Source organism: Malus domestica, chromosome 06 (assembly GCF_042453785.1).
Source record: "Malus domestica chromosome 06, GDT2T_hap1".
Classification (NCBI taxonomy): domain Eukaryota; kingdom Viridiplantae; phylum Streptophyta; class Magnoliopsida; order Rosales; family Rosaceae; genus Malus; species Malus domestica.
In genome coordinates, this window is record NC_091666.1 from 32,090,094 (window position 1) to 32,104,908 (window position 14,815).

At 39.6% G+C, this 14,815-nt stretch overlaps 3 protein-coding genes across 8 annotated transcripts; 1 reads left to right on the forward strand and 2 right to left on the reverse strand.

Annotated features, from left to right (window-relative positions):
- The first annotated feature begins 150 nt into the window (after positions 1–150).
- LOC103437862 (uncharacterized) lies at positions 151–5,708 on the forward strand. 4 transcript variants are annotated; one of them, XM_029104028.2, is made up of 4 exons: positions 151–432; positions 1,211–1,266; positions 1,873–1,938; positions 2,080–5,708. In XM_029104028.2, exon 4 carries the CDS (start codon positions 2,112–2,114, stop codon positions 5,382–5,384), a length of 3,273 nt encoding a protein of 1,090 aa, XP_028959861.2. In that variant the 5' UTR covers positions 151–432; positions 1,211–1,266; positions 1,873–1,938; positions 2,080–2,111; the 3' UTR covers positions 5,385–5,708. The 4 variants fall into 4 exon arrangements, with proteins under 4 accessions (XP_028959861.2, XP_028959862.2, XP_028959863.2 ...); XM_029104029.2 differs by having other exon boundaries at positions 2,089–5,708; XM_029104030.2 differs by having other exon boundaries at positions 295–432; positions 1,876–1,938.
- Positions 5,709–6,001: 293 nt separating this feature from the next.
- LOC103437863 (transcription factor PIF7-like) lies at positions 6,002–9,242 on the reverse strand. 2 transcript variants are annotated; one of them, XM_008376372.4, is made up of 6 exons: positions 9,062–9,242; positions 8,018–8,504; positions 7,817–7,921; positions 7,650–7,715; positions 7,173–7,553; positions 6,002–6,319 (listed from the first exon to the last, which is right to left on the reverse strand). In XM_008376372.4, the coding sequence occupies exons 1-6, from the start codon at positions 9,103–9,105 to the stop codon at positions 6,203–6,205; spliced, it is 1,200 nt and encodes a 399-aa protein (XP_008374594.1). In that variant the 5' UTR covers positions 9,106–9,242; the 3' UTR covers positions 6,002–6,202. The 2 variants fall into 2 exon arrangements, with proteins under 2 accessions (XP_008374594.1, XP_017188370.1); XM_017332881.3 differs by having other exon boundaries at positions 7,817–7,924.
- A 2,595-nt stretch (positions 9,243–11,837) lies between these two features.
- LOC103437864 (remorin 4.2-like) lies at positions 11,838–13,641 on the reverse strand. 2 transcript variants are annotated; one of them, XM_008376374.4, is made up of 5 exons: positions 13,257–13,641; positions 12,829–13,058; positions 12,560–12,752; positions 12,293–12,374; positions 11,838–12,204 (listed from the first exon to the last, which is right to left on the reverse strand). In XM_008376374.4, the coding sequence occupies exons 2-5, from the start codon at positions 13,019–13,021 to the stop codon at positions 12,004–12,006; spliced, it is 669 nt and encodes a 222-aa protein (XP_008374596.1). In that variant the 5' UTR covers positions 13,022–13,058; positions 13,257–13,641; the 3' UTR covers positions 11,838–12,003. The 2 variants fall into 2 exon arrangements, with proteins under 2 accessions (XP_008374596.1, XP_008374595.1); XM_008376373.4 differs by having other exon boundaries at positions 12,560–12,755.
- Between the last annotated feature and the right edge of the window lie 1,174 nt (positions 13,642–14,815).

The following is a 14,815-nucleotide window of genomic DNA, read 5'->3' on the forward strand; positions in this document are numbered from 1 at the left end:
ACGGTCCTAACCGATACCGGAAGGGAAAAACGGTCGTTGGCGCGTGTTTGTCGTTAAACCCAGAGTCACAGTCAGGTAACTCAATCGTATTATCCCAGGCGGATAGAAGTATTTCCAGAATAAGACCGTTAGGACCCGCCCTTTTTCTCCCTCTAGAACTTTCTCTCTCTTTCCAGCCAAACAAAGCAGCCGACCCGCCACGAAAACCCAAAAGGCAAAAAAAATGGCTTTTTGGGGTTTTTATTTTCTTTAATTTTTTTTTATTTTTAAATTTGCAACAAAAACAAACGCGCATTCTTATCCTCACAGAGCCAACGACGACGAATAAATCGCCACTTTTTGTAAGGGGTGACCAATTTGTGCAGCTGCGTCCCCTTTTGGGGTCTTTTCTCCTCTCATGGTCGAGAAGAATAGGAAGATGCACAAGAAAAGGTTCGATTTTTGATGCTTTTTTCAAGTTTTGGATTTTTTCCCGGCACGGGATGTGATTTTTTTGTGACGGATTGCAGATGGGTTTTGTGTGTTTTGCGATTTTAATTCATGGTTGATGTGAAAATGTGGACTTTTTATGTCTGTTTTTTTAATGAAATGAATGATTGTGTGAAAACTGCAGATGGGCTAGTCTCTGTTTTCCCACATGTTTCATCATAAATTTGCTTTTTTTTTTTTTACATATTTAATGAGAAGATTTTGAATCCATCACGCAAGTTCGAATCCCCATCTCCGTAGTTAGATGAATTAATGTAGAATATTGCTTGTAGAAAGAAACTTTTTTTTTTTTGAATTGGCTGCGGTTACCGTTGTGATAGATGAACAAATATTTTCTAGGATTTTCCTTGGCCTTTTGGACCTGCGCAAGTGTAATAAGAACATTTTGAATCCATGTATGCACCCAAGTTTGAATCTCCATCTCCGTAGTTATATGAATTAGTGTAGAATATCGCTTGTAGTAAAGAATTTTTTTTTTTTTGAATTCGTTGCGGTTACCATTGTGATGGATGAACAAATATTTGATAGGATTTTCCTTGGCCCTTTGGACCTGTAAGTGAATCAATCTTTTCTCTATTGTTGATTAATGGAATTGCAAGTTTATACAGTTTCCTGATTTATGTGATACATTGTTCTTTTTTTTGAATTGGTGTTTACAAATATAGATTATAGATGTTTTTGCATTCATCTTGATTTTACCTTTTTTTGTATGGTTTTTCAGGTTTTGAAACAACGAGCTCAATAATCGAGACTAATTCTCCTAGGAGACCAATCATGGTATCTGCATTAGACCTTTCTCTTTGTATCAGCTGCTAGGTGGTGTGTTTACTTTGTTTAACAATTTAATAGGGTGATTTAAAATCTTTTGAAATGTTCCCATAAGGTTGTGTTAAGTATTTTGTGCAATGAAAGTTGAATTAATCTTCTTACAGAGTGCGCGAGTCTGCTGCTTTGATCCTAACAAGTAGCAACAAGTGTTTTACTGACTTAGAATTTGGGTACACAAATGGTACGTTGAGTTGATGCATGAGGTATCTGAAGGGCATCCCATCTGAATTAGGAGATTGAATGTTTGATTATCTGGTGTTCGATAAAATATTAGGTGAAGTGGAGGTGACAAGTTCTTAGGAGTACTAAGAAGGATAAAACCCTAATCCAAGAATACGGAAAGAAAGAATTAGGGACTGCTGTAAAAGTCAAAAGGCTCACCATAAATGTTAAAGCTTCAAGAAGTAGTGAATCTATTTCGATAACAAATGATCTCTAAATGCTTTTGCAAGCTTTCCTTTTTCCGTTCATGATATAATATGAAATCTGCATTTGTTTTCTGGAACTGTTGTGAGTGTTATCTTAGTAGAATCTTTTGATTCGTGTTGAATGCAGCAGAACATCCTTGTGAAGTTTTGAGGCCTCAAGGTTCTCCCTACATTATAGGACATCAGATTCTTGGTAAGCACTCCGCGTCAATTTTGTTCTTTAACTTGAAATATGAGAAAAAAGGGAATTAAAATTTTATTTTGAGTGTTGCTGTTTTTTTTTTTTATACTCTATCTCACTCTCCCTTTCTTGGGAAATTATAATATTTTCCAGGGTTGTCAGTTTGCTATGTCGTCTTCTTCATAATGGAAGCAGAGAACATCGGTATCCCAGTGATCCTACAAGGCCTGGACCTTCTTGGTGAAAAGGCCAGAAAGAATTCGATCCCACAGGAAGCGGAGTCCAATGGTGGTGACGTTGGCAGTGATATCAGAAGGGATTCCATCGCGGAGATCCCACCAGAAATGGATCCCAAGGGTGGTGATGTCAGGGGTAACTCTGATCCAGGGGTTTCACAGGACATAGAGCCCAATGCCGGGGATAGCAGAAGGAGCTCTATCGGAAATGTTGATCCTCCTCATATCAAAAGGAGCTCTATCCCAGTGATCCCACAGGAGATGGATCCCAAGGGTGGTGATGTCGGAGGTAATCCAGTCGTGGGGATTCCACAGGACATAGAGCTCGATAGAGGTGACATCAGAAGGAGCTCTATCGGAAATCTTGATCCTCCTTCTACCGAGAGGAACTCTATCCCAGTGGTCCTGCAGGACATGGATCTCAGTGATGATGATAGGAACTTTATTGCAGCTGTCCCCCAGGATATAGAACCCGATGGCAGTGATATCAAACAGAAATCTATCCTAGCAATCCCACACAAAATGGAGCATGAGGGTGGTGATATCAGAAGGAAGCCTATCCCAGTGAGGCCACGGGAAATAGAGTCTAATGCCGGTGATATCAGAAGAAACTCCATAGAGAAAGTAGATCCTCCTGCTGATATCAAAAGGAACTCTATCCCAGTGATCCCACAGGAAATGAAGCCTAATGCTGGTGATGTTAGAAGGAACTCTATTGGAGTGATCCCACAGGAATTAGAGCACAGTGGTGGTGGTATCAGAAGGAACTCTATGCCAGAGGTCCCACAGAAAATGGAACCAAAGGCTGGCGATACCAGCAAGAACTCTGTTCTGTGGATCCCACATGAAGTGGAACCAAAGGGTGGTAGATGGATTCAGTCCCGATATCTTAGAGCTCCAATAAGTTCCTGCCATGATTATTGCAAATATGGAGTGAGAAATGCCTCTGAAGAAAATGCAACTGGCGCACTGCGAAAATCAGCTACAGAGAGGAAACGGATATCCACAACCAGTCAAAACCCTTCTCCAGATTCAGACACCCAGAAGCTTGACAATTCTGTCGTCACAGAGAAAAAAGTATTGTCATTGACAAAGAAAGAAATTGTTTCTGCAGAAAATGTTCCATCTTCTTCCAAGGACATTGATGTTTCTATGGAAGATTCCGCCGGTTTGAAGGTGAAACGTGTGCAATCAGAGCCATCTTCTCTCCCAGAAGCGGCCTTAAGCCTTAGAAATTCCAAGGTGATATCCACAACTGGACCGAGGTCTGTTCCACATTCCCCAACCCGGAAACTTAATAATTATGTTGTCACGGAGAAAAAAGGTTCATCGTCGACAAAAGAAACTTCTTCAAAGAAAGTTTCATCTCCCAAGGAAATAGCTGTTTGTATGGAAGAGTTGATTGATTTGAAGATGAAGGATAAGCAATTAGATCAATCTTCTCTCCCAGGATCAGACCCAAGCTTGAGAAATTCGAAGGTAACATCAACAATCAATCCTCACCCTTCTCCAGATTCTGAGTCCCAGAGTTCTACTGCCACGGAGAAAAGAGTTTCACCTCCCTATAAGGATATAGATGTTTCTGCTGAAGATTCCACCGATTCAAAGGTGATATCAACAGTCAGTCCTAATCCTTCTCCAGATTCTGAAGCACAGGAACTTAATCATTCTGGTGGCACGGAGAAAAGAGTTTTATCATCGAAAAGGAAAGAAAATGTCTCTTCAAAAACAGTTTTGACTCCCATTAAGGAGATTGATGTTTCTACGGAAGGTTCCGCTTGTTCAAAGGTGAAGCCTGAGCAACTAGAGCCATCTTCTCGCACAGGACAAGGTTCAAGTAATCAAGGAAAGAGTGGAACTAGAAAAGGCAAGGAAATACAAGAAGGTTCGAGCAGTAGTGTAAATAGAAAAATCAGAAGCAAGCTGCAAAGGACTCCTGTATTGGTTGAGAAAAAGATGTTAGAGCCTGAAACTGTTTCTTTGACTTCCAAACACCCTGTCAAGAGAGTCTCCGATGCAAATGCTGGAAGATCTAAGAACCTTAAAGTATTGTCTCATATGAAAGATCAAAAGTGTCCCCGAAAAGTTGAACCTGAGGGACCCTGCAATAAGGATGTTCCAGAAAAGATTTTGTATGTCGTCAAATCTAATACTGGGAATAGTACTGTCAAACCAACTCCAAATGGTGCTGATGCCCCTGAGTTATCATCATCATCACATCTATCCTCTGATGTCAAAAGCTCGAGGCAAGCAAGGAAGGGAGTTGGTACCACTCGATCACATACATCCTCCAAGAAGAAAAACTTCAAACGCACTGTAAATGGAGGTTATGGTCGTTCAACTACTGCTCCACCCCCTGAAAACAAAGGTTTGAGGCGGAGTACTCGAAGACCTTTATCTTCATTGTCATCGTCATCATCATCATCCATGTCCGCATCCCCAGGCCAGTCCACTCATAAAAGAGAAAATGGCGCCACCTCTCAATGCGGAGCAATGAAAACTGGTAATCAAAGAGAAAATTTGAAGGTGGAGAAGAGTACTAGGCCTAGAAAGTCTGAGACACATCACCCTGAAAGTAAAAACAGCTCAGCCCGAAAGCTGACATTTAAGAGAGGAAGGGTGCTTGACATAAAGCCAGAGATCAGTACTACAAGGAGACTCAAATTCAGGCGAGTAAGATTGGCAGGGGAGATCCAAAATGGTAAAGGTGGTGTCACAGGGGGGAGCGCCGGGAGGAAAGAAGTTTGTGACAACCATTCAGTTGGTGATGTATTAAAACAGTTAAGCCCCGGGAGGAAAGTAGCTGATCACAGTCACTCAAATGGTGCTTTCATCAAAAGGCGAAGCCCCGGGACGAAAGAAGTTGATGGCAGCCAGTCAAATGGTAGTAAATTCAAAAGTGAGAAATTTGTTCTGAGAAGCTTCGAACGAGATGTGGAAGGTTCACGAAGGAAGAGCTCGAGGAGGAAAACGGCTAGTGATAGCGGGTTGAATGGTAGTACTAGAACGGAACCTGAGAGGGTTGTGTTGAGACATCAAGATGTGAAAGGAAGGAAGGATGTGCAGAAGTTGTTAAATAATGTGATCGAAGAGACTGCCAGTAGGCTTGTTGTGTCCAGGAAGAGTAAAGTCAAGGCCTTGGTTGGTGCTTTTGAGACCGTGATTTCGCGTCAGGATACCAAATCCATGGCTTCGGAAACAGACACGGAAGATGCAGTCTGATATACCAAATACATATATATAGCTATGATTTCTGTACATATTTGAAAAGAAACATACAAAAAACGAAAGAAAAAAAAACATGAATGCAGTTGATTGGAGGTTGCGTGGGATTGAAGTTGTGCGAGTTTGTGAAGTTGCGGAGGCATAAATGAAGAGAACCGAATCAAGGTGAGAAGGCTCCCTGAGAATGTGAAACATTTTTCTTGTGTGTACTGCTTTACCGATTGATTTGCTGAAGGAGTTGTGTATTATTGCTATTATTTTTCTGTTGTACATTTCTGCCCCGTGCGTGTTGGTGATTTATTAGTTACTGCTTATCGAAAATTACATATTTAAGCTTGCAAAGAACACTCAGGAACCATGGCGGGTTTGCCATTCCCACCAGCACCGCCCATGGCGGTCTGGTGTTCAAGAGTTGCAAACTAATGTGTCCCCATAGATGGTTATGTCGTCGTCGCGTGACATGATGAGAATGTCGGTAACACGAAAACGTACGTTGATATCTTGAGACCAAATTAATTGTTATGGTTCAAAACTCACATCAGAAAATGTTGTGTGGGGCAAAATTCTTGTGGTTTTAACAGAGTCATGCATCCATTTTCCAGGATATTGTGATGTCGACTTTCAATCTATCCGGATTCAAATTATGTAGGAAGAAATAATTTACAAGACTTGATTGATAAGTCCAATCATGCAAGATCATTAGTAATTAAGAGAGATAACGTTTGAACTAGTCGCATTTTACCAAGGCTAGCTTGTTCTATTAGTATTTCTCTTATCACGTGAACTATAATCTCCGGGAGTTAGGTGCTTCCTTACTAGTTCCTTCGAACCTGGTTTGACTGTGACGGGCTGCTTGACGCTGCTGTAGCCGGAGTGACTTGTTGGCGATAGAGAGCTGCCATCCTGTTGAACAGGTCCATATTCATTGATTGCTGCAAATCCATTTTTATTCAAATTAGTTCCAAAAGTAAAAAATAAAAGATTAATGACCGTACAGAAATTGCTTTTCTATAAAGCACACAATGTATTAAAAGCATGAGGTGTGGGCGAGGCGTCCGAGGGATAGCCTAGCCTAGGCGTGAGATGTGAGGCAAAACCTTACATGATCTAAAATTTTTAATATATATACTAAGCGTACACATATATTATATTAAAAAAAATATTATTTATCAATAATCATCCTGAGCACACACATATATTATAAATACATATACACATATATATATATACATTATATATATATATAATAGATGATGAAAAGCACAATGAGCACACATATAACAATGCAAGCAGACGGCACACACATCCATTATATAAAAAATAAAAAATAGAAAACAAGGCAGAGAGATGATAGTGCAAGGAAGAGGTATGAGGTAGTTAAAACCCTACCCAAAATTTGGGTTTGGGAGTTAAAAAAAAAAAAAATCCCCTGAGGCGTGCCTAGGCGGCTCTGGCGATGCCTTCCGACGCCTTCCGCCCACTCCCTCAAAACAGAGGCGGCAACCCTCAAGCCCAGCCTCACAGGACGCCTCTGTGAGCCTTTTAAAACATTGAAAGCACATATGCTCGCTTTTATTATAATAAAAATTCAAGTGCTTAGTGAGAAACCACTCAAAGTGTTTTTAGAAGCACATAGCATACGCTCTTCCATAGAAGCACTCCTAAGCATTTTGTTATAAACACTTTGGGTTTTCTGAGAATGGTTTTAGCTATACTAAAAGTACTTCCAAACATGGGCTTCTTACTATCATTTCCTCACACGTTTATGTGAAGACATGCACGTACCTGTGCTAGGAGGGAACAATATGGATCAGAGAGAGGGTCTGAACCATTGTTAGTGCCGGTTGGTTCAGGCTTTGCTTGAGGAGGATGGTGCGGTGGCATCAGCGGTGGCATCATAAAGGGCGGCATGAAAGGAGGAGTGGCAGCCACAACCGGTGTAGGATGAATGCGCGTTCCCGTTCCCGTTCCCATTCCCATATGAGCGAGGAGTGACATCTGATGAAGATGTTGCTGCTGCTGCTGCTGAATTTCTAAAGGCATCATCATATTCATGTTCATATGGCCATTAGGCATGAAATTTCTCATACTATGCATCATTTGGACTTGAGCTTGAAGTTGTTGCAAGTATTTGATCACCTCATCAAGCATTGAAGCTTTATCAGTCTGTAATTAATCACATAACAATTCAAAAAATAATGTTGTCACCAAATTAAATTAATTAATGATGATCATAATTAAGCACTCAGCAAATTTTCTCACCTTACTTGCATTTGGCACCAACCTTTGCAGAGCTTTCATCTTCTGGTTAATCCGGTCTCTTCGTTTCTACACGGATTTAGTCTGAATTAGGGAAATGATTCTCGCACACGAATTATTAGACGATAGGGATTCTTTTCCTTTTGGGGTGACCGAAATTAAATTGTTACCCGCTCTGACTGATTATGAACAGCAGCAGCTCGCCTTGGTCTTGTTGAGTGTGAACGGCTTGATTTTCCACCTTTGGTGGTTTCCCGGCCATCATCTCGGTTTTTCTGCTAGATGTAAGATACAAGTTGCGAGAGATATGATGAGTATATGTGATACATGTAGCACGACGCTCAAAGAATATATATGTACATGCATCTTACCAGTCCTCCGTGACAGGCCGAATCCTCTTCGATGCTTTTGGTCTTCAAACTGGGAGGAGACTCAAAAGAAACCAATGTGGACATAGTTGTATCATTGTCCCTGCACAATCTAACTCTACTGGGATCTGCATGTTCTTCATGAATGTTATTAGTCTTACTACTAAAATTATTCTCAAAGAAGCCGGAATCTGACCGAGTGCGTTTTCTTATCCACCCTTGCGCCGGCGGTACCTGGACAGAGCTGTCGGTCCAGGTTTCGCCTGAGGATGCAATCATCGAGCTTATGTTGGCCGGTGTCTGGTCATGGTGGATGATATTTGGGTCACGTTTGTGGCATGTAGCTTGATCGACAATTGATTCTAGTGTGTCACAAGCCCTGCTCCTGCTCCATATGGGCTTTGCTTGGGCTGTGGGAAGAAGCCCACCAAGCCCATGCATGCCCAACCGGCCGTTTTTCGATTTTAGCTCTGTGACATCATAATTAGACCTGTACATATGTGTGAATCAGCATGCAAATCCTAATAATACGATGAAATATTTTGATTAAAAACAAAAGAATATATAATAATGTCTAAACATTGACCAAAAATTCAACGTTTGAGACTAAAAGAAGTTATCAAATCAAGGTAAGCTTTGTTGGTAGGAAGAAAAACCAAACAAATTAATTGAATATGTACATGATCATTTGATTTAGCAGTATTCAGTCTTTATTTTGTTAGATGAGCTTCAAAATTAAAATCTAATGAACGATAATTGTTATAAAAAAAAGATTAATTATAGCTTCCAACTCAAAGATTGTAAGTGCATCAAGATTTTAGTCAAGGGTTAGAGTGACAGAAAAGCATATAAACTGTTCTAAATTCTAGTGGTGTAAATGTCATTGAACAAGAATAAAAACACCAAACTTGGGTTAATTATACACATTGATAAAAACAAATAAAAAAAAACTCCATATCAAAAGGCAGAAATTAAGAGAGAATTGCATTAATAATTAACAAAAAATTCAAAGGTTTATTAAAAAATAATATGAACAGTGGTGCTTACAAAGGGACGAGACGACTGGCGTTGGGTTGGTTCCCTTGCTGCATGATGCATGCACACGTGAGGAGGATATCTGCACTTTCTCTCTTCTCCTTCGACTTGTTCTTTTCTTGGTCTTTCCTTTGAATATAGTAATAGTATTCCTAATTAGAACTCTATATAGTTCTCTCTCTCTCTCTCTCTCTCTCTCTCTCTCGATCGAAAAATGAATGAGTTGGAGATGTTAGTTTGGACTCTCTCTATTATTTCATTGTCTTTCTGGTCCCTTTTTTGTGTCAAACTCACATTGCTGTGATGGAGATATTACACAAAACATGTGGTAGCTATAAGAAGAATGGAGAAGAAAACCAGATATGCTTGCCCCCCCCCTGGACCAATTTAGATCTAGGGTCTTAAAGTCACTTGGTGTTTTTTTCGTGTGACGTTGTATACTTTCACAAAAAATGTAGGATACTCAAAAATTTGTTTATGCATGGAGTCTAATACGCCTAACATATGAATAGTTCACATGAATAGTTGGCTCTAAATTTTCATCAACGCGAATTTCATGTCAATCGCCCTAGACTAATTAATATAGATAAAGGGTCTTCAAGTCATTTCGTGTGACTTTACTTTCATGTAGGATACTCTCAACCTCAAGTCACCTACACGGTATTTTACGTTTAATACATGACTAATTTTACATAGATAATCTACTCTAATACCAAGTTATCATGCTAAACTTTTCATCCTTCGACGAAGAATACTCTCAACAAAAATTTCGTAATTCAATCACAATTTCTTGAAATCTTAAAGAGAGAGGAAACTAAAATTGGTGAAAATATAGTTTATCCCTTAATCATATTAGTCCCTGGTAAGTCGGCAATCTGCACATTGCAGTGCCTCAAAGTTCAAACAACATCTTGTTTGTTTGATTTAAATCATATATGTCATGCAAGTTATGAACACATTAAATTTGGGATTTGGATCCTCTCCTGAGCTTATGGAGAGGATCCTCCTGATCAAGACACGTGGGCCGTTGGATGAAAATCCAACGGTTACAAATAGGGGGATCCCTTTAAAGTTATAATAATTATAGCTGTTGGATATTCATCCAACGACTCACGTGTCTTGGTCAGGAGGATCCTCTCCTTAAGCTCAGGAGAGGATCCAAATCCTTAAATTTGATAGATCCGTTTTGGTTGAAGATTGACAATTTCACTCCTCCCATGGCTATCTCTATCTCCCTCTCTTTGTCTATCTTATCCTGCAACTTGAGACCAAGAATAATTTACACGAATATTTTATGTGTGTCTGTGTATATATATGCATGTGTGCGTCATCCGTGGCCTTATTCATCGGCCAATGACCGGTCCGTGGCCTTTTGATGTTATATTGGTCATTGAGTGACCGGTCATCTATGTCCATTTTTTGATAGTGGGGGTGTGACTTGACTATAAATTTAATTTTTTAAATCATCATGCTAAGATTTAGTTGGTAAGACGGAGTTTTCAACCGCTTGTGCTGTTAGCGATTACATGTCATAAAAAATCTCTAGCAGCCTGCTATGCGTTTTTGTTAAAGAAAAGGATCAGACGTTGTTTAAAAATAATAACGAGCTGGTTGAAGAATTTGGTGCATATTTTTTCAGAGTTATATATGTGTGCTAATAAAATATATGAGCCTTGCACAAGTTTTATTCAGGTTTGACCTAAATTCATGAGATCTTTTTTTACAATACGATATTTTAAACTACACATAATCAATGTGTACGGGGATTCGGGCTTGGAGCCATTAACCGGTCGAATTTGGACAAGCAACGTCTTTCATTTTCTCTCCGTCTCATCGATGATCTGGTTTCTGACACTCTACTAGCTAGCTAGAGTAGCCTAGATGAGTGATTAGTTTGACAAATAGGGCCACATTTTGTTTTATGTCTAACATAACCATGGCAACTGGGGACACTTTGCTCCATCTCCAGGAACACTTTATCTTTCTCCTCTTGGATTTTCTGAATCATTAAGCTCTTTTAGCAGACAGAGCTTGCCTTGTGATGGTGATTTGATTTCACATTCTGGTCCACTTAAAGTTAGTCATGCTTAACCATGAGAGAGACTTACATGAAGGGGCGAAAGCTAGGGTGGCGAAAACTCGAAAACTCGAACTTGGTTGGCTTCCAACCTCTTGATAAATCTGGCTTAAGTTAACAACAATGCTCGACGTGAAGAGACCGCAGTATGTGATGCACAGATAGACTGACGGAAGCTAATGTTGTGTCGTATAAATTATTTGAAATGATTTCCGACCAGATTACTAACAATTTACTTTTGCTGCAGTATGTGATGCATATTTTATAACTTGATGAACATATTAGGGGCACACAAAATAACTGTCCAAAGTATAAGGGCAAGGTGTGACGAGGAGGTAGCTGTTGGAAACAATGTCGTTTGGGCGGATTCAGCTATCTTGCGGTCGGGGTAATTTTTGGGTTTCTGGTTTAGAGTTTAGAGTAATTTCATCAATCAATAAGATGGACCAGCTGTCGTGCCCTTGCCCTCAAAATGAGGGAAGCGTTACTTCCGTGTCGCGTGACTCGCATCGATCCAAATCAAAATCTTGGACCTTGTTCTTTCCTCTTTATTCACACTGAGTTTGTCTCAGTACTTTCCATACCTATAGAGGCAAAATTGTAACAAATATTTCTATGTAATGTTTGAGCATTTGAGAGGAAGTAGCAGCTTTATGGTTGAATCGGTACCTACTTAATTCTTCGTGCCTGCAAAATCTTTTGTGCCGAGTCTTTGAATCGAAAGAGCCATATATAGTTTTATTGGATGAACAGATTCAACAAACAACTAATGTTATACATCATGTACAAATTAAAATAAGGTAGGATCGATGCCCGTATTGTAGTTAATATACACAAATTATCAGCAGAACAGAAAATCAAGTGGCTGATTAACTTTCTAGTTACAAGTGAAGCAGAAGCATGTAGCAGGAGCCTTGCCTGTTGACCTAATCCTTTTCGCCTTTTCTTTCACTTTCGACTCTTCATTTCTTCGTTTCTCTTCCGCTTGTGCCCTTGCTCCTCCTGCTATCTGGTCAATTCTTGCTTGCTTAATTTGGTAATGCTGCATGTTTCTTGCTCTTCTCTGCTCAATTTCATTCTGCAATCAACACATTATTTCAGCGATCTTCTTCATTGGCGTTCCTCAAACTTTGAATTAAAAAAAAACAACAATCATTGCAACGTACCTTTCTCCTCTCCATCTTAGCTTTTGCTTGCATTTTCTTCTCATTTTCCCAAGCAACAATTGTAGCCTTCACTTTCTCATACCTGAATAGTATAATTTACCATTTCAAAAGGAAGTAACTGAATTCGTCTTCTATCATACTAATGACTTCCGCACATGCCTTTTCCCCTCAGAATCAAGGGTTATAAATAGTAAGGACGTGTAAAAGGGGGAAAGGGGTGTGCAGAAATCGTTTCCTTAACATAAATATAAAGCAAGTAGTCTTTACCGCCTCTGAATCTTCTTCATCTGAGCTCTCTCCCAAGCATCTGGTTTTGTTTCCACATCATTACGTCCGACTGAACTTCCCCTTTGGTTCTGGTATCCATTTCCAGGAGTCGAAGGTCTTGAAGAGGATGCCCGATTAGGGTACCTAGATGGAAGTTCTCTTTGATCCATTGACTTTTTCCTTGAAACTTCATCTACTATGTATACAACCTGTTAATTCTCTGAAACATATTATCACGAAAAAAATTAATGATGTATGCAGTCAAGTACCATTATTCCTTGTTTCCTTGTTTGGTCGCCCAGTCGTCATGTCCTGCAAACTCTTGGTCCTTGGGATCGGAATGCTTTCCCTCGTCCCTTTTCGATACTGTAATTTAGGTTCTTCATTGGAGTGAATGGCGAACGCAGCTGATGCAACGGCTGTTGCAAGCTCGATATCTTGTGCATCAGTATAATGACTCATTTTCTCTGAGAAACAGGCCCGGGAACCAGTTTTGCCCCTGTTATTCACCAAAAAAATGTCATTAAGAGTTTCTTTAGTATTCATGTAACTTTAGTTTTCTGTGTTCCAATAAACAGCCACATAATTGAACAAAAGTTCTGTTTTCAGTTACATGAAATATATTTTCGACAAATATTTGTCAAGTTTAACTGCATACATATAAGGAAATATAGTAGAAGAGTATGCAAATTAGTACCTAGTTATACAGATTCTGTTTGTTGGCGGCCGCTTTCTTTCTGTAGAAACCTATGTCGTTGATTCCTAGCTCTCGAACTTCCTGGTTTACAAGTAGATTACTGTTTGGTTGCCGAGAAAACTAGAAGCAAAGGCTGTGATACTATTACTTATATCAGAATTTTGGTCACCAACAGGGAGAGACAAGGAAGCAAAGCAAAGAAAAAGTTATGCTTTGCAGTTTGCATGAATCCATGGACAAGGAAGCAAAGGATATTACCCGAATACAACACAAAAGCACATGCACAAAAACCTAAACTAGCAAGTTTCTTCCATTTTCAAATATATGGTCTTCTTTTTCCTTCATAATGTTATATCATATTCAGAAAAGTGATTTCCTCATTCCCTTTTTCTTCTTCTGCACATCCTTCTTTATTTATATCTTTTCATTTCTTCAGTTTGAATACTAATAATGAACATAAACGCACGGTGAAGTAAAGGGGTACACGGAAATCACTTTTCTATATTGAAGATGCAGTAGTGATCTTGAAGTTTGATGAAGGGAAATGGAATGGAAACCCAAGAATGGACTCACCAATCATAGCATATTCTCATTCCATGCAGCTAGCTGTCCTTATTCCATTGGATAGAGAAGTTTTTAGTGTGCCGGGAACACATTACAGTACACCAAGTGTCATAATAAAAGTGGTTAGAGATTTTTTTCAAGTATACAATATATCCAACCACTTATATTATGACACTTGATGTACCAGACCTTATTCCCAGCACACTGTAAAATCTCTGTTGGATGAGAATAGTATAACAACAACAATGGATTCTGCAGGCCCACCAGAGTAACCAAGCAACAACAGCTTAAAATATAGTTAAATCTATGAATCAAAGGTTGGAAGTTAATTGGAGAAGAAGTAGATGTGTGTTATTGGGTTTAGGGTTACTTCATTCTCAAACATTGAGAAGCATCTGTGTTTGCTTGTTTTTGGGGTTTCAACTTTTCAAGCACTTGGTAATTCTAGCGTAAACTTCTTCAATTATGAAGGACCTGATAGTACGTACGAAAACTTAGTATTCAGGATAAATCTTAACAGCTGCTTTGATAACGGTTGAATCCATTAGAATTGGTCCTGTTTGTGTCAATCCTCGAAACCTATCAGTAACCCAAGTTGCCGCTGAGTGGTAGCGGTATAATGTGGGGGCTGTGGTTGCCTGTTGGGGTTGACCGTGACCACGAGTATTGCGATCCGATGGTGGGGATGGTTTGATTAAGAAGTTGGATCAATTGAAGGCGGTTGGATTTAGGGTTTTGTTGACTGGATGTGATGGGGACTTACTGGTTGACCGTCAGATGGAGGTGGTGAAGATGTTGGAAGGAAAGGGCGTGGAAGTGGTGGGGCGTTTTGTTGGAGGAGGTGATCATGGGGTTGAGACCAAGCCTCTGCATCCGGTTATTAAAAGTTTCATTTGTTCTTCATCAGCTGCGGATGTCAACTGAGGTTTTCTAAATCTTATGTAATTAGTGACCAATAGATTAGTGTTAATAAAGCTTGATGTAATTATCTTGTA